This window comes from Rhincodon typus, chromosome 6 (genome assembly GCF_021869965.1).
Source record: "Rhincodon typus isolate 14 chromosome 6, sRhiTyp1.1, whole genome shotgun sequence".
Classification (NCBI taxonomy): Eukaryota; Metazoa; Chordata; class Chondrichthyes; order Orectolobiformes; family Rhincodontidae; genus Rhincodon; species Rhincodon typus.
This window is the reverse complement of record NC_063337.1, coordinates 62863871-62887406: the sequence shown is the minus strand read 5'-3', so window position 1 is coordinate 62887406 and position 23536 is coordinate 62863871. Positions and strand designations below refer to the sequence as shown.

The 23536-nt window shown below is 40.9% G+C and overlaps 1 protein-coding gene across 1 annotated transcript in view; it reads left to right on the top strand.

The window, feature by feature from the left end:
• Positions 1-3531: 3531 nt before the first annotated feature.
• The window catches only part of mre11a (MRE11 homolog A, double strand break repair nuclease), a 90481-nt gene continuing 70476 nt past the window's right edge, over positions 3532-23536 (top strand). Inside the window, exons 1-5 of the mRNA XM_048598396.1 lie at positions 3532-3829; positions 3942-4040; positions 4695-4827; positions 6499-6659; positions 10995-11082. Coding sequence (XP_048454353.1) covers positions 4021-4040; positions 4695-4827; positions 6499-6659; positions 10995-11082 — 402 coding nt within the window. The 5' untranslated portion in view covers positions 3532-3829; positions 3942-4020. The remainder of the gene's footprint in view (positions 3830-3941; positions 4041-4694; positions 4828-6498; positions 6660-10994; positions 11083-23536) is intronic.

Genomic DNA, 23536 nt, shown 5'->3' with positions numbered 1-23536 from the left:
TTGACCATAATGTCCAGGGATGTTTAGGTTAGGTGGGTTAGACATGGGGAATTGCCAGGGTAGGGAGATTGTGGCATTGCATTAATATCATTGGTTAGTAACTAGAGGCTCAGGCTAACACAATGGGAAATAAAAAGAAATAAACCTGCTGGTGATGTCCAGCAGGCCTGGCAGAATCCGAATTTTTTTTTCCCCAAAAGAAGAAAGTCATATCAAAATATCATACTGGGCTCAAAACATTAGCACTACGTTGGTCTCCACAGATACTGCCAGGTCTGAGATGCTACAACAATTTTGTTCTTTCCAGCATCTGCTGAATTTTACTTCTATTTAATAGTGTGGGGCAGGAACTCAAATCCCACCACAGCAGTTATGAATTTACATTCAGTTAATAAATCTGGAAAATAAGAGATATTTCCATGATTACCATTCCTGAGACAATTACGGAGTTTTATAAACAACACTAAATCTCCTTCAAAGAGGAAATTTTGTTACTCTTACCTGGCCATCATTCCAGATCCACAGTAATGTTAAGTGCCTTCTGAAATGTCTTAGCAAGTCAGCAATTTTAAGACTAATTAAAGATGTATAAGCACAAGTTACTGTACAACAGGAATCCATACTGAAAACAAATGCTGGAGATCAGAGGGTCAGACAGCATCCATGGATAGAGAGCAAGCTAACATTCCGAGTCAAGATGACTCTTCAGAGCTGAAGTGAAGGGGACAGCATTTATGCTTTAGTTTGGTTGAGGGGTGGGTAGAAAGAAGGGGGTTGGGTGTAGGGTGCTTGTGGAAAACAGATGTCGATAGTTCAGACTAAGTGATTGGAACGTGACAATAGCAGAACAATGGTGTGTCTCCTCCCAGACTTGAAAGGACATACAGTCCCACTGGAAGTTTGGTGGCGGGGTGGGGGAAAGCACAGAGGACCTAACAGAATACGTAACAAGTTTTAAAAAAAAAATAGAAGAAATGAGAGAGTTTGTTCACAATTTGAAAGTGTTGAACTCAATATTAAGTCCAGAAGGCTGTAAAGTGCCTAGCCTGAAGAGGAGATGTTGTTCCTCCAGTTTGTGTTGAGATTCACTGGAACTCTGCAGTATGCCAAGGACAGACAAGTGGGCATGCAAGCAGGATGCTGTGTTAAAATGACTGGCTACGGGAAGGTCAGGGTCATGCTTGCGCACAGACTGGAGGTGCTCTGCAAAGCTGCCATCCAATCTGCATTTGGTTTCTCCAATTTAGAGTGAGCCACATTGGGTGCAGTGAATACAATACACAAGATTGGAGGTGGTACAGGTGAAATGTTGCTTCACCTTGGATGGTGAGCAGTTTGGAGGTGAAGGGACAGGTGTTGCACCTTCTGCAGTCACATGGGAATGTAGCATGGGGAGGGAGGTTGGTGTTGTTGATGGTTGTGAAATGGACGAGGGACTGACCCTGTGAAGTGCAGACAGGGAGAGAGTGAGGGGACGATGTGTTTGGGGATAGCATTCTGCTGGAGTTGTCTGAAATGGCAGAAAGTGATCATTTGAATGCAGAGGCTGGTGGGATGAGAAGTGAGGACAAGGGGAACCCGATCACACCGAGTGATGGGAAGGGGCAAGGACAGAAACAGGTGATAGGTCAGATGCGTTCAAGGGCCCTGTCAACCACAGTGGGTGGAAAACCACAGTCATGGAAGAAGAAAGCCCGTCAGCAGCGTTGTTTTGGAAGGCCGCTTCATCTGAACAGATGCGATGTAGTTGAAGGAACTGGGAGAATGGGATGGAGTCCTTGCAGTGGGATGTGACGAGCTGTACTGAACATGGCTATGAGAGTCGACGGCTTTGTGGTGGATGCCAGAGGACAGTTTATTCCCCAAAACGGAGACAGAAGTCAAGGAAAGGGAAAGAAGGAAGGTAAGTATCAGAACTTGATGATGTGAAAGTTAAGAGGTTTGGAAATTGGAAGCAAAGTGAACAAATTTTAAAGAGGTCCTGGTGGGAGCATGAAGTGGCACTGAAGCAGTCATCCATGTAGCAAGAAAAGAGTTTTGGGAGGGGGCCAGTGTAAGACTAGAACAAGGATCGTTCCACGGACCCCATAACAAGGCAGGCATAACTGAGACCCATGCAAGTGCCCATAGCCAGTCCTTTGACTTGGCAGAAGTGTGATGAATTAATGGAGAAATTGCTTAGTGACAGAACAAGTTCAGCAAGGCAGAGGAGTGTGTCAGTGGATGGGGATTGTTCAGGCCTCTGGCCAAGGAAGAAGCCAAGAGCTCTCAGACCATCATGGTGGGGAGTGAAGGTGTGGAGGGATTGGACATCCATGGTGAACAGGAGGCTGTTAGGGTCAGAGAACTGGAAATTGTCAATATGGTGGAGGGCATCAGTGGATGCGCAGATATAGGTAGGTAAGGTCTGGACAAGTGGAGAGAGGTTGGAGTCAACGTAGGAAGAAGTGAACTTGGTGGGGGCAGGAACAGGCTGATACGATGGGCTTACCAGAGCAGCCTGGTTAGTGGACTTTGGAAAGGACGTAGAAGGGCTGTCCAGGGTTGGGAGATTATAAAGTTAGAGGCAGTGGAGGGAAGATCTCCAGAGGTAATAAGGTCAGTGACAGTCCTGGCAACAATGGCTAGACGTTCAGATGTGGGGACATTGTCCGGGGCAATTGGAAGATGTGTCCAAGAGCTGGCATTGAGTTCTTCAAGGTAAAGATCAGCGTGCCAGATTACAACAGCAGCATTTTTGTCAGCTGGTCTGATAACAAAGTTAGGATTGGACCTAAGAAAGCAAAGTGCAGCAATTTCAGAAGGGGACAGATTAGAGTGGGAGAGAGGAGCAAAGAAGCAGAGAAATTGAGACAGCCAATATCACTTCAGCAGTTTTCAATGAAGAGATCAAGACTCCTCCAAAACTATAGCATAAACGCTGTCCCCACCACACTTCATCTCTGAAGAAGAATCATCTGGACTCAAAATATTAGCTCGCTCTCTTCACGCATGTGTCTGACCGCCAGCATTTGTTGGTTTCAGTAAAGATGTGTAATATTTGCTGGCCTGGTCAGTGTCATCCACACCCCATAAGTTATTAACGGCAATACACAGGCATTAAAAAACCCTCAACTCTTTAGGGATGTTATTACATACCTCTGGAACCCGGGCGTCCTGCATCAAAGGCAGGGTTATTTCCGCTGCACCACAAGGTCAGGCATAAACCGGCCTGGTTGACTCTTAGCCACAGTAATCTCACAAACCACCCAACTATACGGAAGAACAGAGAATGATGGACAGAAAATGGTGCATAAACACAGGAACTATTCAGTTTCCAATCATTCACCAAAATTAAATTAGAAAGCTACACTAATAATTCAGACTCTTGTCAATTTTCATGTTTTCACCATCCATTAAGCCTCGGTTAAATAGAGGCGTTATTCCGCCTTCTGGTGGCGTAGCCATTGTTCAGCTCTGAGGACTATGATTGGTCGTCCCCGGGAGAGGTGCCTGATTGGCCGGTTCCTGGGGCGGTGACTGGCCAACGGTTCAGAGGAAGGGTCACCAGACCCGAAACGTTAAACTTTTTTTTTCTTCACAGAAGCGGCCAGATCTGCTGAGCTTTTCCAGCAACTTCTGTTTTTCTGGTCAAAGGATGGTTTTGATCGATCAAATTCTGGGAGAGTTGATTGTTTGGCTCGGACGGTCGTTTTGACTGGTCGGCTCTGGGAGCATTGATTGGTCGATTTGGGCTGTAATTTTGATTGGTCAACAGAGGCAGCTGGGCCGCCTGCCAGTTTCGGGTCACTGAGCGTCGCTGTGTCTAACGTGTGCGGCCTAGGAAGGGGTGAGCCTTGGTGGTTAATCTCTGGCTGGGGAATTACTGGGGTTTATTCGTGAATGTGTGGCTGTTGATTATTGGTCTTACTGTTAACTTAATTCTGCTTTTCCGCTTTCAGAAGTCTACCCCGTTGCCAGATCTCTATGAAAACGTTATAAATCGAGCACTGTTTCTTTACTTTAAAGGAGTCGAGCAGGATGAGTGCTGAACGTAGTCTGTAAGTTATGGAGCGAAGTTTGTTTGCAAATCAGTCTATATTTCAAAATCTGGTTTTGGTCGTTAGAGATTTCGGAAAGTCATTAGTTGAAAGAGATTAAAGGGGTTTTTCAGGGCTTGATGGCTCCTTGAGCATCTCTGGGGAAACCATCCGCATCCTTGGATCTCTCCAGTTCTGGCAATCATATTCGCCCATCGAAGAAGTAGGTTGCTGGTTTGCCTGAATGTTTACGTTTGTTTTCTATGCAGAGACTCTATTTAAGACGAATTAGATTGAGACATCACCACCTCGAATTTGGCATTGCCAGGGCCGGCTCAGTTGCATGCCTGAATTCTGTGTTTGGTCTGACATGATGGACTTATTGACATTAAGTTTTAAAGTTGTTCAGTTACTTTAGTGATCTTGTTAAATTGCAAGTTATTGATCGGAAGTTATGGGGCTGGGAAATGTTAAGATTTGGTGAAGTAGACTAATTGTCCACCCTTCTCAAATATGGGAGGGAATGAAAAATAAATAGTGGACTTGAACTAATCTTAGACTCACGTACTACAAATCTAATTGTTCAATATAACTAAGTCACTATATTAAGAAAAACTGTCATTTGATCTCTTGGATTTCTCTAATGTGAATTAATTTAATGTTTTGTAATTACAGGGATGATGAGGATACTTTTAAAATTTTGATTGCAACTGACCTTCATTTGGGCTATTTGGAAAAAGATGCCATAAGGGGAAATGATACCCTTGTTACTTTTGATGAGATTTTAAGATGTGCACAGGAAAATGAAGTAAGTTACCACTTATAGTGTTAATGTTGCATAATAATACCAGGTATCATTCAAGCAATTTTTGCTACATCTCAGTCTGAATTCCTATGCTGTTTGAAGTCTATAGTTTATTTGAAATTCAAGTATATTATTGTCGTTAGTGCTATGATAATATTAAATGAGCTGCATGAATGTTTTAGTTAAGAGAATTAAAAAACGGCAAGTTACATTCATGTAGCAGAGGTGTGATGGAATAGAAACAGAGTTATGGATAGAGAGATTGAGAGGTATAAGTACAGAAGTTAAACCCCAGGCTGCTTGAGGCTACAAAAATGGAGAATGTTGAAGAATTGAAGCAAACGAGGCACTTGGTGACTTGAAGGCAGTGTTGATTATTGAAGCTGAGATACTGCCAGGAATGGGTATAGAATGAGTAAGTTTGAGACAATAGAGTTTTATATGAATTAAATTTATGAATGGTCAGCAGGGAATAATAGAGCTTCAGAGTGGCAGAAATGCATTTGACTACTTTGAGTTTTACACTTGCTGTTTCTGTTATAAATGGAAGGAGAAATTTCTTCTCCCAGAGAATGGTGAGCCTGTGGAATTCTCAGCTACAGAACGTGCATAAGGCTAAAACAATGAATATTTTCAAGGAATTAGATTTAGCTTTTGGGTTCTAAAAGGATCAAAGGATATGGCAAAAGAAGGAACAAGGTACTGAATAGAATGATCAACCATGATCCTATTGAATGGCAAAGCAAGCTGAAAAGGTCAAATAAATCAATTTAACATACTAAGGAACAATATGTCATAGAATTGAATGTAAATCAAAATCTGTATAATATATTCTTTGAATAGCAACTATAAATTTTATATGGCAAGTTGATCTTTGACCAAGCATATGATCAATCCACCTTTAATCACCCTTCGGTTTTTAGTATTTTCTTTCACATTGCAATGTATTTTGACTTTTTGTTCTGTTTTAAAGATGCTGTGTAGATATAAATTGTTAAATTTTGCTGACTTTGACCAGTGGCCCATGAATGAAAAGAATATTTGTTTTTTTTTGGCATATTTGGCATACGTCTTGCTACATTTAAGATAGATCTCCCACAGTTGTGAATTTGTTTATAAAATTCAATATTTTTGGGTTATTGACATGATCTTCTGTCGACCATACAGGTGCTGATTGTGAATTCAGTCATATTTACTTTAGATTTACTCCGAAGATTGTGTATAATATTTTTGTTCAAATGACCTTCATGCTTAACTTCTTGAGCGTAACAAAGTGGGGCAGGCAGGAGTTCATGGTTGAAAAATTGTAATTCAAAGCTGCTTTGTTTTCTTTCTTCACTACCTGAAAAGAATAATTGGCTTGACTGTACTAGAGCTGCTCTGAAATTAGCTGCTCAACACCAAGGATATAGCTTGGTCCAGAGAGCTGTTTTTCTGAGAAGCCATAGAAGTTCTGCTCAGCTGTTGAATTGAGAATTTTCATGATCAAATCACTGCTGAGTGCATTTGCACATACTGCTTCTGGCAATTGTTGCAATGTGTCATTTAATTAATCTAATATTTAGTGCAGGTTATAGTTATTGCAGCGAAACTGAAACTTTCTATTTATTTTACTTTGCATCAGCCAGAATTTAGAAAGAAATGTATTTTGTTCTATTTCTGTCCAACTCCTAGGTAGATTTTATACTGTTGGGTGGTGATCTCTTTCATGACAACAAACCCTCTCGTAAGACATTGCATACCTGTATGGAGCTATTGAGAAAATATTGCATGGGTGGTAATCCAATACGCTTCGAAATTTTAAGTGACCAGTCGGTTAATTTTGCTTTTAGCAAGTAAGTACTTCTTGATTTGTGCGTTTTAAGGTTATAGATAATCGAGTTTAGTTTTTCTGGTGTCTGACATAACTAAATTACCATTAATGAAAGGAATTATAAGTATTGAGAATCTTATGGCAGTTAAATAAACTTTGAAATCTAAGTGTTCTCATCATCTCTTAAGGTTTTTGACTTTTGAATTATTATTTTGTTACGCAATAATTTTAAGTACAAACTATCGTGGGTTGTTTTGGTAAAATAATCCAACGTAGGATCTGGGAATGATGAAAACCTCCTGGGATGGTGTCCGCTGATCGTATTTTCGTTCATGTACCAAAATCCGATAAACAATTAAATTGTTGGCTTGAGCAGGTATATTATGCCAAAGTGCTTATTTTTGCTGAGTAGCATGACAACGTCCTTTTAGGGTACTCTTAGTTTCATCATAAAATCCCTACAGTGTGGAAACAGGCCGTTCGGCCCATCAAGTCCACACCGCCCCTCTGAAAAGCATCCCACCCTGACCTATTCCCCTACCCTGGCATTTCCCCATGTCTAACCCACCTAACCTAAACATCCCTGGACATTACGGGCAATTTAGCATGACCAATCCACCGAGCCTGCACATGTTTGCGCTGTGAGAGGAAACCGGAGCACCCAGAAGAAACCCACGCAAACACCGGGAGAATGTGCAAACTCCACACAGTCGCCCAAGGGTGGAATTGAACCTGAGTTCCTGGCGCTGTGAGGCAGCAGTGCTAATCACTGAGTCACTGTGCCGCTAGAGCTGAGTTTGCTGAATTGGTTGAACAGGTGGGTTGAAAGTTTGCATTTCTAAATATTTATTCTGCCATTTTGGTGCCTATTTGGTTTTGTTCAATTTTGCTACATATTTGCTCAACTTTCTGTCCAATGATTTGCCAGTGCTTCATGTGCAGCGAACTATTTCACATTATTACAAGGGGGTCATGGAAGTTTCCTCTCTAAGTTTAAGAAACAGCTTCTTAATGGTTTATATACCTAGCTAAAACAAAATATGTTTGTGAGACAATTAACTTCTTAGTCTGCCTCTTATTTTTCTGTAAATAAATCTGTAGCTGGAATTTAACTTTCCTTCGAGGGTTTAAATCTTGATTTCTTGTCAGGATCACTTCATCTGCCTGTACAATTAGTGTAAATGAAATCAGCATCTTCGTTGCATAGGGGATGTCATTTTCCTTTCCATGCTGATGAAGCACTCTGTTGGTGCTGCATGCTTTTGGCAACATTGATGGTATGCTGCATTGTACTATACAGTATAATTGACTCGCAGATGCCATTTGGCTCGGCAAGCCACTCAGTTGTACTAAAACTGCTGAAAAAACATCAAAAGGAAGAAAACTGAATGGAGCATCACAGGAAGTGATAAATACATGCCTTTTGCAACTGATCCTATAAAGTCATCCTTCCTCACATCTTGTGATTTGTTGCAAAATTGGGAGAGATGTCTAGCAGACCAGCCAAGCAACAGGCTAACCTAGTCATACTGACTTAATCATATCTTTCAGCTAATGTCCCAGACATCTGTATCACCATCCGTCAGTGAGATGGTGTCTCACTGGCCCGTGTCACCATCAAGACAGATCCAACAGAGGCACAGTGGTATTCAGGAGGGAGTGACCCTGCGGTTCTCAAATTGATTCTGGATCCATTGAGTTTCATGGCATCAGATCAAAAATGAACAGTGAAACTTCCTGGTGATTGACTCTTACTTCATTTCCCTCAACAGTTGACTCAGTACTCCATCTTGAGCATGAATTGGAAGAAGCAGAGCAAGACATAGAATGTATTTCAGATGGCAGGCTTTAACCAAGGGGAAATATTGTTGCTAGACTATTAATCCAGAGACCCAGGTAACGTTTCAGGGAATGCATTTGAAGGCTGCTATGGCAGATGGTGGAATTTGAATTCAATAAAAAGAATGGAATTCATTTAATCTAATGGTGACCATGAAACCGTTGTCGATTGTCGGGAAAAACCCATCTGGATCACTAATGTCCTTAAGAGAAGGAAACTGCCATTCTTACCTGGTCTGGTGTACAGGTGACTCCAGAACAACAGGAATATAGTTGACTGTTAAGAGTTAGGGATACAATAGATGTAGCCAGCGACACCCACATCCTGTGAATGAATGAATGCCACCTCCAAGACTAGCTCAGATGTACCACTGCTAACCAAGTTGGCTGTATTCTGAAGGACATATGTTAAATTGAGCTAAATTGGTTTCATTGGATTGTGTTTTTTCTTGGAAAATACTACTTTTTGGGAAACACTGACTAATTTTCAACATTTATATTTAAGTGCCAGTGTTCTAAATATTGGCGTGTGGCACATCTAGATCTGTAACATCTTCAATTCTACAACTGGAATGTTGTCAGGATGCTTGCAGTATTCAGTGCCTCAGAAAAAAATTAAAAAGGGTGCCTTTGATGGGACTATTAAGTAGCACAGCAATAATCTCACCAGTTGCTGGAAAAGCTTAGCAGGTCTGGCAGCATCTGTGAAGAAAAAAATCAGAGTTAACGTTTTGGGTCTCGTGACCCTTCCTCTGAGGAAATGTTAACTCTGATTTTTTTTCTTCACAGATGCTGCCAGACCTGAGCTTTTCCAGCAAATTCTGTTTTTGTTCCTGATTTTCAGCATCTTGGTTTTCTTGGTTTTTGTAACCTCACCAGTGTTCAGTTTGGGATCTGTCAGGACTGCTGAACTCTCGGTCTCATTATAACCTTAATCCAAACAAGAATGAGTGTGTTGAATTCCAGAGGTGAGATAAAAGTGACTGTCCTTGACATCACAGTAGCAGTTGGTTATGTGTGGTATCAAGGAGCCCCAGCAAAACTGAAGACAATGAGAATTTGGTTGGCAGGGGTATGGTGGTGGGATAGAAACTCACCACTGGTTGGGGTCACATCTAGGACAAAGATGATTGTGGTTGTTGGAGGTCTGTCCAGCTCTAGTATATATCTACAAGAGTTCTTCAGGGGAGTGTCCTAGGCCCTGCCATTTTTAACTACTTCATCAAGCTCTTTCCCTTCTTCATATGTTCATAAGTGGTGATGTACATCCATGATTGTACAGTACTGAGCCAGTTCAAACACAAATGCAGCAAGACCGAGACAATATATTCAGGCTTGAGCGGATAATTGGCAAGTATCATTCATGCCACACAAGTGCCAAGCAAGTACCATTTCCATCAAGAGAGTATCTAACCATCACTTTGTAACATTCAATGGCATTACCATCGCAGAATCCCCCACTATTGACATCCTGGCCTTACCAAGGACCAGACAGGTAACTGCACCATTATAAATACTGTGGCTACGTGATGCTGGGAACTCTACAGCGAGTAACTTGTCTCCTGAGTCTCCAAAGTTGTCCACCATATACAAGGCAGAAGTTGGTAGTGTGATGGGATACTTTCCACTTGCCTGGATAAGTGCATTTCTAACAACATTCGAGAGTCGCAACACAGTCCAGGACAAAGAAACCAGCTTGATTTTATACTCTACCCACCACCTTGAACATTTACTTTCTCTGCAACCAACATGCCAACAAGTGTGTATTATCCATAAGTCGCACTCCAGCAACCTGCCAAGGCTCCACTCAATAGCATATTGAAACCCAGGATTCATTTCAGGACAATAATCTACAGAAACAGAGGTAGTAGGAACTGCAGATGCTGGGGAATCTGAGATAACAAGGTGTAGAACTGGATGAGCTGAGATTAACTAATTCAGCACAGACGGGAAATTGAACCTGGGGCTCTTCACAAAAATTAAGTGCAAACTATATAAAGTAAAACATAGTACAGCAAGGCCAATATTTCTTGCTTATTCTTAACTGGCCTTGTGAAGGTGGTGAGGAGCTGCTGCCTTGAACTTCTGTCAAAGGTACAGGTAGGTACAACCGCAGTGCTACTAAAGAGTTCCGGGACTTTGCATGACAGTGAAGGAACAGTGGCATGTGTATTGCTGAAAAAAGATCCATTTTATTGAAGCTTTTTATTTACATTTGTCAGGACAATTGACTAATATAAGAAACAACATTTATACTGCCTGAGAGGAGACTGCTGATTGGTTGGCAAGTGGACTCTGATAGAGGTGTTGTCAGGAAAATGCACCAATTAATAATTATTGACAGTTAGCCCCCAGGCTGTGATAGCAGAGATATGGTTCCAACCAAGGCTGATATGTGACTTGAAGGGCAGTTGCTCTAGTGCCTATACTGTTCTTGTCCTTCAAGAGGCCAAGATTGGTGTTTGGTTTTTTAACAAAAAACTAAAACTTTGTTGCTGTCTTAATTTTTTTATTACAGATTTCCATGGGTAAATTATTATGATGGAAATTTAAACATCTCTATTCCGGTTTTCAGCATTCATGGTAACCATGATGATCCTACAGGGGTAAGATTCATTTATTTTGCAAATTGAAGTTACAGAATCATAATGTTATATGGCTGTTGTAGACCAAAGTTGTAGTGCTTGACCGAAGACACAGTTTAACTAATGCTTAAAAGTTTGTGTACAAGTTGATGCCTTTTACTGAAAACTTGTAGAATTTGACAAGGGACATCTAGTGAAAGGGAAGAAGGACTAGTCTGCTTCATTATCTGAACTGTAATGAGGAGAGATTTCATGAAATCTTAGCATGATGACAGTACACTGGAGACCATTTGGCCTGCTGAATCCATACAGGCTCTCTGCAAGAGCAAATGAACTAGTTCCACTTCCTTGACTTTCTTCATAACCCTTGAAATTTGATTTCCCTCTGGTACTTATCAAATTTCCCTTGAAAGCCACAACTGAATCTGCATGTGCCAGTCATTTAGGCAGTACAGATAGATCAAAACGGCTCAGTGCATAAAATATGTATTCTTTCTAATTATTTTCAATCTCTGGCTCTTGACCCTATATTACTGAAGAAATGTTGGAGTTGCCCCTGTTAAAGAAGAATTTGGAGGATTTAAAAAAGAATATTCGTTGTAATCCAAGTTGCTGCTTGCAGCTTTATAATTTTATGAAATTGCATGTGGCAACACCACGTTTGCTCAGTAGAATGTGCTTTTAGATTGAGGAAAAGTAGTGCCTAGAGCAACAGCTTTAACCAACCTTGCAAAGAGTTAAGTGATATATAAAGGGAAGGGAATGGTAGCATTCCTGGGACCCCAAAAACCATGGGCCAGGTGAAGGCTCGGACAGTCAACATCTCTGAGGATCTGGCGAACTGAGAGCCCAGAAGCAGGTAGACAGGTGATGGAACTGTGAATGACTTGTGAGTAAGGTTAAAAGGAGCAGCAAGAGTACAGAGTTCTCAGAAACAGGCAACCCAGCAGTGGAGCTGCTTCTACAAAATCAAAGTGTAATGCCATAAAAGAGCAGCTGGGAGATTGGTGGGTATTTCTATCTTGTTTCTTTTGTTTGAATATTGATTTAAAACCATAAGTATAGTTTAAAACTTTACAAAGATCATTAATATTTTAGAACTTCAAAACTGAATTTCTTCACTTGAGAGAGTTAAGGGGTTCTGGTTACTTGTTTGATATTAACATGAATAAGATTCTTCTGGTCTTTTCAGAAACTATTGTAACATTTAAGCAATACCTGTATTTAGGTATTCACTTGTGTTGCCATTGCTTCCAGGCCTATAGGCCAACAGCTGGAAAATGGGATTAGTGTAAACTGATGCAGACATGACAGATCAAATGGCTTCCTGTGCTATAAACATCTGTGAGTCTGTGAGAAGGTAATAGCAAGTTATCAAATTTTCCAATCCCAAGCTACAAAATTGTAAGAAAGATGTAGTGTAGGAATTGACCTAAGGGCTGTACCTAGAAGAAGGCCGTATCCCACGTTGGTGCCAGAGGCTGAGGATCAACTTCATAGACCTGTTGGAGTAGCAGGCTGTACTGTCTTGTCAGGTGGTTGCGAACCTGTTGATCCTGGCTGAGGATGACCTAATTAGGCCATTAGGATTTGAATTGCATGTGGTCATCATAGTGACTTTTACGTTTCTTGCTTATTTCAGGGCTCAGCCATAAGTGTCCATCAAATTTTGTAATCAGCTACCCAGAAATGTATCAGTCAAATATCTTCTATCAAAGAGCATTCGAGGACATCAAGTTCAAAACAGATGCATTCAGTTAAGCTGTGAGGCACAGAGGCTTTGTGACCAGGGTGTTATCAATTGCCCCCACGTTGCAAACCACGTGACTACAAGCCAGCTAGGTGTATTGTTAATCATAAGGGCTTTGACTTTCCAGGGTGCAACTTGTACATAACCACCACAAGACAATTCTGCAAGCATGTGCATGAAGTTTCCGAAGAGTTGACTTTATCATCCAGTCTCCACTGCCTGGACTTTTCCCTTTTTTTAGCCTCAGTAGATGACTCCTTAGTATAAGGAGCACCCTATGAAGAACATGAATATATCACTGAGGCATGTGAGAGGTTATGTAGGTACTATTTAACTATCTGCACCACAATCCAGCAACTATTTCATTGCACAACATGTGGTTCAGGTGAATTGCTGGACCAGCAATAATTGCCCATCCCTAGCTGCCCTTATGAGTGTGCTGGTGAGATGCCTTCTTGAACTGCTGTAACCTGTTTCGTGTAGGTAGATCCACAATGCTGTTAAGGATTCTGTTCTAAGATTTTGACCCAGTGACACTGAAGAAAATATGACGTATTTCTAAGTCAGAATGTTGAGTGGTTTGGAGGGGAACATGCAGGTGGTGGTATTCACACATATTTGCCAACCTTCTGTTTCTAGTTGGTAGTGATCATGGGTTTGTAGTGAATTTCTGCAGTACATCTTGTAGATTGTATACATTTCTGCTGCTGAGCATCAGTCATGACTCTATGATGGAGATACTGAATGTTTGTTACACAGTGTGAACCAAGCAGGCTGTTTTGTCTTGGGTGTGTCAAACTTCTTGAATGTTGTTGGAGATGCACTCATCCCTGGTTATGGGGGAGTATTCCATCATACTCCCTGATGTTTTGTACATGGTGGACAGGCTTTGGAGAGCAAGGAGTTAAGTTACTTGCTGCAAGATTCTTAGCCTCTGACCTGCTCTTGTACCTACAGTACTTAACTTCTCTTGAAAGTCATGCTGCAGAACCACTGCTTGGCCAATTGTAATTCTTTGAATTTGTAAGGAGAAAGGCACAAGTATTGTTCCAGTGAGTGCAGGGTGGTAAGGCAAGAGGTAATACTTTACTACCTGTAGTTTGTAAATGATAAGAAATTGAATTGAAGTTAAAGGGAGTTGTGCAAAGCGAGTTTAAGTAAGAAGATAGTGTTATGGACCAGATCAGATCCCCTCAAAATATTTTAAGAAGGTGGCCTAGACCCTAGCATTTTCTTATTTTAAAGGCAAATATAACCTGTTGTGTTCTAGGTGAAATTTGATTGGTCAAACTACTCGACGTCAAGCAAAATACAATTTATTCAAACACTGCAGTTAATACAACACAAGAAAGAAGAACTTAGAATAACATAAATCTATTGGAAAACTTAACAGAATAACAGATACAGTAACTATTACTCATTAACTGTTCCCATATAGTAACATCCCATAAACATACCCTTTGCAAAAAGGCAAATTCAGAAAAATAGATTTTGTCTCACATGCAATGTAGCAGCCCCCCCCCACCTCCAAGCTTTTGGCTGTAATGGAGACAGGGGGAAAGAGCTTCCACTTCTTCAAGCCCACAAAAGCAACTGCTTATAGCTAAACTTAAAAACTAAAGAAAACTAGAAATCCTGGTCTGTGAGAGCTGGCCACACCTATCCAGGCTGCTTCGCTTGTGCCAACTTGTTAAAAAAAAACCAAGACCTCACAAGCTGTTTACTGTAGTGGTTTTGGTAGACTGCTTTGCGCCTTCGCCTTACAGCCTCTCTCCCAAAAAAAGCCAAGACAAAATAACCTCTTAAAGCCACAGCATTGTCACACTTCCCACCCCTTAAAAAAACTATCAATATGCCAATATGGCTTCATTTTTAAAAATCTTTAGTCTCATCAGTGTATGTATATATACTTCAATATATATATACATTACATTGACTCTAAGCATACAAACATTCTCTACTACAGTTGATTTCAGTCTGTTTATTCTCGTCACCAAACGCCTCCATTTTTCTTCATCAAAGTTGCGACAGCACATTAGCAATTATATTCTCTTGTCCTGCCACATATATAATTTTCAAATTGAATGGCAATAATAAGCTCCATCTCAACAATCTGGAATTCTTGTCCTTAAATTTCTCCAAAAACTTTAATGGGTTATGATCACTGTATACAATTGTCTCAGACACGTATAAATGTTGAAATGTTGTAAGGCCAACACCAAGTTCGAGGTTTCCTTTTTCAATCGTGGAATATTTCCATTGATGATTATTCAATTTTCTGAAAAAATACTCAGTAGGTCTTTGTATCTTCTCATCATCTTCTTGTCAGAGTACAGCTCTGACACCCATATTAGTCACGTCGATAGTCACCTTGAATGGCTTTGTTTAATTAGATGTGGCTAACACTGGGGCAGTGACTAACAGAGCTTTCGAGCTGTCAAATGCCTTCTGACAGTCCTTCGTCCACTGAAATTTTTTGAAGTTCTTCAATAAGTCAGTCATGGAGCAACCACGCTGCTAAAATTTGGTATGAAGTTCCAGTAGAAACCACGCAATCCTAAGAATTGTAGTACTACCCTCTTTGGTGATGGTATGGGAAACTCCACAGTAACCTTTGTTTTCACATCCCTTGGGGGCCATCTGTCCATACCCAATGACATGGCCCAAAAACTTGACTTGGGCATTCAAGGTTTTTGAGAAGATTTGTAGCTCGGGTTGTTGATGCAGTTGTTGACTTTCTCGCCAGCTGGTAAGTTTATTTACAGGCATTTCGTCACCATCCTAGGTAACATCATCAGTCTTGCTTGCTATTATGTGCCTTGGTTTTCTGGGGTGGGTGACATCACTTCCAGATTTGTTTCTTAATGGTTGGTGTATGGGGTCCTGCTCTACATGTTTGTTAATGGACTTCTGGGTGAGGGCCAGGCCTCCAGGAATTCTTGTGCGTGCCTTTGGTTGGCTTGTCCTAGGATGGCTACATTGTTCCAGTCGAACTGGTGTCCCTCTTTGTCCATATGTATTGAAATGAGTGATAGTTGGTCATGTCTCTTGGTAGCTAGTTGGTGTTTGTGAATCCTGATGGCTAGTTTTCTTCTGGTTTGCCCTATGTAATGTTTTTGGCAGTCTTTGCATGGTCTCTTGTAAATAACGTTGGTTCTGTTAGTTGTGGTTGTCGGATCCTTTATTCTCGTCAGTAGCTGTTGTAGAGTAGCTGTCGGTTTGTAGGCTACCATGATTCCTAGGGGGTGGAATAATCTGATGATGTTACCTAGTATGGTGACGAAACGACTCTAAACAAACTTATCAGCTTGGTGAGCAAGTCTACAACTGCTTGACTTTGGCTTTTGCGAATTCACCTTTAGACGAATTTATCACCAAGCCTGCCTCTCAAAGTCGATCGAATAATACCGATAGATGCTGCAAATATTCCTTCAATGTGTGACTAAAAATCACCAGGTCTTCAATGTACACCACACGATTGGTTAATCCAGAAATGATGGTTAGTCTTTGAAATCTGGTTGGTGCAATTTTCCTGCCAAATGGCATGATTTTACATCTATATAGTCCATTTGGTGTCATGAAAGCTGAAATTGACTTCGCTATTTCAGATAAAGGTACCTGCCAGTATCCTCTGAGTAAGTCCAACTTAGAAATACGAGTTGCTTGTCCCTTCTTCTTAATATGGGCTTCCAAATGTGGAGTAGGACATGAATCAGACTTTGTAACTGCATTGATTTTGCAATGGTCCATACATAATCATTGGTTACCATCTGGTTTTGGCACCATTACTATGGGTGGGCTCCAGTTGCTGCAACTCACTTTTGATTATGTTGTCATTGAGCATGAGTTCAATCTCTGTTTGTACCAACTGTAGAGGGTTAAGTCTGTAAGGATATTGCTTAATTAGAACAGCATTTCCTACATCTATATTATGCGTAATCAGATTAGTACTTCCCAGCTTTTTCCCACATATCTCCCCATGTTATTATAATAACACTTCAGGTCATTTCGAATTTCCTCTGGAAGATAACTCAATAATTAGTCCCAATTTTTGAGACTTTCTCGTTGTCCAATTTAATTTGAGGAACGTCTAATTCAGAATCCTCTGATCTTGGTTCTTCAGTCATTGTTGTAACCAGCAATACATTCTCCTTTTGCTTTCCTTCCTGGTCAAAATATCTTTTGAGCATATTCACATGACACACTGCGAGTTTTCTTTCTCTCTGGCATTCTTATCAAATAAATTCACCTCACTCAGTCTCCCTTCGATTTGATCATGTCGACTAAACGTTGCTTTTGAAGGCTGACCTACCACTGGAAATAACGCTGACAGTTTATCTCCACAAACAACATTGCAGATTTTCAGTGCCAGCTTTCTAATTCTCCCTACAATCCTGGATGGTACACAGTGGATTTGAATGGTTTTATTCCTAAGATATTCATAACTGCCTTGAATAATTTCGATGTAAAGTTTGACCCTCTATCTGATTGCATCTCTGTGGGTAGTTCATATCTAGTGAAAAATTTGAGTAGCTCTTCTTAAATCCTTTTAGTGTGATATTGCGTAATGGTATGGCCTCTGGAAATTTAGTAGACACATTCATTATTGTGGTTGGGGAGGTTTAAACTAGTGTGGCAGGGGAGTGGGAACCAGAGGAGTAGGGCAGTAGATGCAGAAATCGAGGGAGAGGTAGAAACCAGAGAAAACATGACTAAGAACAGGCAGGGAAATGCTATTGAAAAGAGCAGAGGAGGTGGTCTGAAATCTATGTTTCTTTGCAAGTATAATTGGCAAGGTAGATGAACTCAGAGCATTGGTTAGTTCTTGGAACAATGACATTATTGCGATTACAGAGACTTAGCTGAAAGAGGGATAGGACTGGCAACTGAATGTCTTAGAATTTAGATGTTTCTGGTGTGATAGAAAGGGTTGTAAAAGCAGTGGGGCAGTTGCATTATTGGTAAAGGAGTATTTCACAGCTGTACTGAAGGACGATACATAAGAGGGCTTCGTGCAGCGACATGGTATGATTAGAATTCAGGAATAGGAAAGGTGAAATCACAATGTTGGAGGTATACTACAGACTCCCCCAACAGCCAGTGGGAGATAGAGGAGAGAATGTATAGAGAGATTTATGAAACATGTAAAAACAGCAGGGTTTGGAGGAAAATGTAACTGGTGTAATCAGTATGTTTGCGGACAATTCAAAGATTGGAGGAGTCGTGGATAGTGAGGATGACTGTCGGAGGGTACAGCAAGATATAGATCGGTTGGAGTCAAGGGCTGAAAAATGGCTGATGGAGTTTGATCCAGCCAAATGTGAGGTGATGCACTTTGGAAGGTTAAATACAGGTGGAAATTGTACAGTGAATTGCAGAACCCTTAGGAGTATTGATATGCAGAGAGATTTGGGTGTGCAGGTCCACAGATTACTGAAGGCAGCAGCGCAGGTAGATAAGAGATTACAAAAGGCATATGGCATGCGCTTAATTGGAAGGGGCATTGAGTATAAGGATAGACAAGTTATGCTGCAGCTTTGTAGAACTTTAGTTAGGCCACCCCTGGAATATTGTGTACAGTTCTGATCACCACACTACCAGAAAGATGTGGATGCTTTGGAGAGGGTACAGAAAAGGTTTACCAGGATGTTGCCTGGTAAAGGGGATTTTAGCTATGAAGAAAGGTTTGATAGACTGGGTTTGTTTTCACTAGAACGCAGGAGATTTAGGGACGACCTGATAGAAGTTTATAAGATTGTGAATGGCGTGGATTGAGTGGAAAGTATGAGGCTTTTTCCCAGGGTGGAGAGGTGAATTACTAGGGGACACAGGTTTAAGGTGCAAGGAGGGAAGTTTAAAAGAGATGTGCTTGGCATGTTTTTCTCTCAAAGGGTGGCGAGTGTCTGGAATGCTTTTCCAGAAGAGGTGGTGAAGCAGACATAATAGCAGCATTCAAGCAGCTCCTGGATGAATAGGAAGTGAATAGAGGGATACGGATCCTGTAAATGAAGACAGTTTTAGTAGGGAAGGGTAAAATGTGTTGGCACAGGCTTGGAGGGCCGAAGGGCCTGTTCCTGTGCTGTTTTGTTCTTTGTTCTCACCATCAAAGATTGACATGCTCCTGTATCTCTTAAAATTTTAATTTCTTAACTGCTCCTCCTAGCATATACGAGTAAACCTTACCCTCACAAATAAATTCTTTAAGGAGATCTGGCACTTTGTTCTCAACCAATCCCTGATCAAGTTGTACATTCCATTGCAGCTTGTTAGCTTCCGCTGTGCTTTCCTTTACCACTTGAACAAAACTCATTGGCTTATCCTGTTTTCCCATGTCCATCTTCCCAGTGCATTTTCTAAATTACCAACACTGTGGCTTCGTGTGGCCTACTTTGTTGCAGTAAAAACACCTGAGCTTTTTTACTTCTGTGTCCCCCTCATGGGTTTCCTTCTTATCCTGTGGTAAACTATCTTCAATGAGATCTCCTTTTCCTTTAGCCCTTGAGGATTTCACTTTTTCCCCAATTTCTATTCCTCACAGATTGAAATTGATGTTGAACCAAATATTGATAATCATCAGCCATTTCCAGTGCTAATCTTGCAGTTTTAACTCTCTGCTCTTCCACAAGTTCTCACTACTTCAGGAAGTGAATTTTTTAATTCTTCCACAATAACTGGTCTCTAAGAGTATCATATGTTTGATCTATTTTCAATGCCCTTATCCGCATATCAAAATTATTTTGTTTGATCCTTTCAAACTCAATGTACTTGTAACCAGGTTTCCCTCCATAGGTTCCTGAAATGTTGTCTGTAGGCTTCTGTTACTATGTCATATGCACTCTAGATGACATTTTTCACCTCATTAGATTCCCCAGATACCTTCTCCGATAGTGATGAAAATACTTCATTAGCTCTGCTTACCAACTTTGTTTGAATCAAAAATACCCACATGGTTACCAGCCGTTTCATTTGTTTAGCCACTTTCTCAAATGAAATGAAAAAGGTTTCCACGTCCTTCTGGTCGAACCTCAGTAATGCTTGGGCATATGTAAACAGATCCCCACCAGGTCTTTCAGCCGCACAGAGTCTTATAGAAAGTGACCAAGGCAAAGCTATAGGAATTGGCAGACAAGCTGGAGTTGGGGTTGCCTTTGTCCATGTAAAAAGGGGAGATGGGTTTGCTCGTCATCACTATCCTCCTCACTAAGCCTACCATCTACATTCACCTCTGCCCTTTTGAGTCAACTTTCCTCCTCAATTGCCAACTTCTGAAGATCAAGCTCTCTCTCTTTCTGCTTTTCATCACTCCCTTTCTTGTGAAAGGGCCTTCCTTTCCTTTTCATTTTCCTTTACTAGGTCTATTCTTTCCTTTTCTTTTGCCTCTGCTTTTAGTTGTAATTCAAACTGTTTCATTTCCTTTTCTCTTTCTTTTGCCTGTAATTCAAGCAGATTCATTTGCAATTGAATTTTAGCCTTTTTCAAAGATTCCATTTTCAAAGATAGCATTTCCAGCAACCGTAATGTCAAGCTATTGCTGCAATTATCTCTCCTGTTCACACAGACAAAAGCAACCCTTCTCAACCTTGCCCTTCATCTGAGGCATGGTGACTCTCAGGTTAAACTCACCACCAGCTATTCTCTGTAATGAGAGAGCAACCCAATCGTCTGAGAGGGCTATTTTAAGAAGGTAGTGTAGATCCAACTTTTTCTTATTTTAAAGATGAATGTAACATGCTGTTTTCCAGATGCAATTTGATTGGTCAAACTACTCGACATTAAGCAAAATACAAGTTATTTAAATACTATAGTTAAAATACCATACAAGAAGGAAAAACTTAGAATAACTTAACTCAATTGGAAAACTTAACAGTATAACAGTCACAGTAACTACTACTGTTCTAATACAGTAACATCACGTAAACACATCCTTTGTCAAAAAGGCAAATTCAGAAAAACATATTTTGTCTCTCATGCAATCTAGCAGTTAAGGAAGAGAACCCTTAGCTTTTGGCAGTAATCGAGAGAGGGGAAAGAAGCTTCTACTTCTTCAAGCCCATCACAGTAACTGTTTAACTTTAAACATAAAAATTAAATAAAAACTAGAAATCCTGGTATGTGAGAGCTGGTTCTGTTGTTCTAACTTTTAAAAGAAAACCTCAAGGCTCACAAGCTGTTTACTGTAGTGGTTTTGGTAAACAGCTTGTCGCTGCTGCCTTACAACCTCTCTTCAAAAAAAAACCAAGTCAAAATAACCTCTTAAAGCCACAGCATTGTCACAATGCTGACAACAAATGCCAGACCACCTTGGACGTAAACTCTGTTGTGATTGCTTCAATGTTGGTGAGCATGGCCTTCTCCACAAGGGTAAGGAACATGCATCCATGCTTATTCCAACTGGTTAGGATGCTGCTGCCTGCAATTATGCTTTACCTTGGCCTGCAGAAGGAGCCAAATGTGTCATTGAGTCTGATGCAACACGCTTGAGTGATGTGTCTGTTGCAGTTGCAAAACTGGCAGTGTGTAAAGGTATGGGATGTTGGTGTCAAATGTTAAAGGGTCAGGTGAAGCCACAGTTAGCATGTTAGTTATGAGTTGTGATTAATCAAGGGTGTTGTCAGGAGAATGAGAGGGCTGTGGTGCATTAAACTGTGTCTAAGGCTAGGGGTTCATTTGTGGATTTGAGGATATACCATTTAGTGCATTGACTTGTGTGACATCACTGAACTCTTGTGGTACGCTACCCAGATCTTTGGGCTTTACTGTTGCCATTTATTGTGATGGTATCCATTCCTATTGCATTTGCTGTGTTTACTTTGAAGGGCCACTTGATCCCTTGAGGATAGAGAACCAGTCTCCTATATCAAGACCTCATCCGCTGTATCCAAAATCCTTGTCTACCCTCTAGCACCATCCTTTTCTTTCTGCTGTTCAGACATGTTCCCTAAGCTGCTTACGTTAGATGCTACAGTCTGAAATACACCTCTCCTTTTGGAGGTGCAGTATGACTTTAAAAGCTTAGTTGCCTGGTTGGCTGGTTTGCGATGGAGAGCGACGCCAGCTGCATGGGTCATTTTCTGTATGGGCTGAGGTGACCATGAAGGTTCACCTTCTCAATCTTACCCCTTGTCTGAGGCATGGTGACCCTCAGGTTAAACTTACCGCCAGCTGGTCTCTCTAACGAGACAGCAGCCCTATTGTCTGGGCGGTCTACAGCAACTTTACCTATGATTTTAGCAGTGCAGGCAAACTTTAGACAGTGCTCATCTTGCATGAACTGGTCCACTGCAGATATTCAATAGTGCATGTAGCTCTGAGCTGCAGGTTACGATTGTTAAAAATAGCAGACAATGACCATACAATATACAAATTAGAGGCACAAGTAGGCCGTTCGGCTCCTCAAGCCTGCTTCTTGTTTTGGATGATCTATTTGTTTCGAATTCCACATTCCCACCTACTCCTGACAACTCTTGATTCCATTGCATTACAAAGTCTACTTAAACTTAAAAATGTTCAGTGAATTCCTCTCCCTTTTGCATTCCATTAGCCTTCTCAATTACTGCCGTATCTCCATACTGTCTTTCTGTGACTTGTGCAGTAGAACAACTAGATTCCGCTGCAGCTTGGAATGCTGCAATTGTTCTCCATTTAGGTAATACTGTTCCTTATTTGTCATGACAAAGAGAACAATTTCATCTTTTCCCAAATTTAAACTCCATTTGCCCACTCACACTCATCTATCTATATTTGTCTGCAAATTCCTTCTATCCATTTCACAACACAATTTCTAACTTTGTGTCACGTGCAAACGTAGCTACCATGCCTTTGCTAGCCTCAGCTAAGTCTGTGAACATAGAATAATGCACCACAGAAACAGGCCCTTTGCCCCACGATGTTGCGCAAAACATGATACCAAATTAAACTAATCCCACCTGCCTGCCCTTGGTCCATATCCCTCGATTCCTTGCATATTCTTGTGCTTATGTAAAAGTCCCTTAAATGCCCCATCATATCTGCCTCTACCACCACCCTTGACAGCATATTTCAGACTCGTACCACTCTGTGTAAAAACAAAAAAACCTTATCCCTCACATTTCCATAGAACTTTCCCCCTCTTACCTTAAATGCATGCCCCCTAGTAACTGGGTAAAAAGATTCTGACCATCAGCCTTATCAATGCATCACATAATATTATAGACTTGTATCAAGTCTCCCCTCAGCCTCTGCAGCTCCAGAGAAAACAACCTGCATTTTTCTAGCCTCTCCTTATAGCTCATACCCTCTAATCCAGGCAGCATCCTGGTAAACCTCTTTTGCAACCTCTCCAAAGTCTGTACATTGTTTCTGTAATATGGCGACCAAAATGGAATGCAATATTCTAAGTGTGGCCTAACTAAATTCTTATAAAGCTGCAACATGACATTTTACTCTTGTACTCAATTCCTCGACCAATAAAGGCAAGCATGCCATACACCTTTTTTACCAACCTATCTACGTTGCTGCCGTTATCAAAGGAATAGGCACTGGTTAATGGGACACAACGTCCCACATATCAGCTTTTAAGCCTTTTCCAATTTTTTTTCCATATTTGTAAAAATTGGTTACATCTTAAATGTTTGCCTCCTAGTATTAGACATTTCAACTCTGGGAAAAATATTTTGACTGTCAACTCAAATCTACGCATCTCATAATTTTATAGACTTCTATCAAATCTCGACTCAGCCTCTGCTG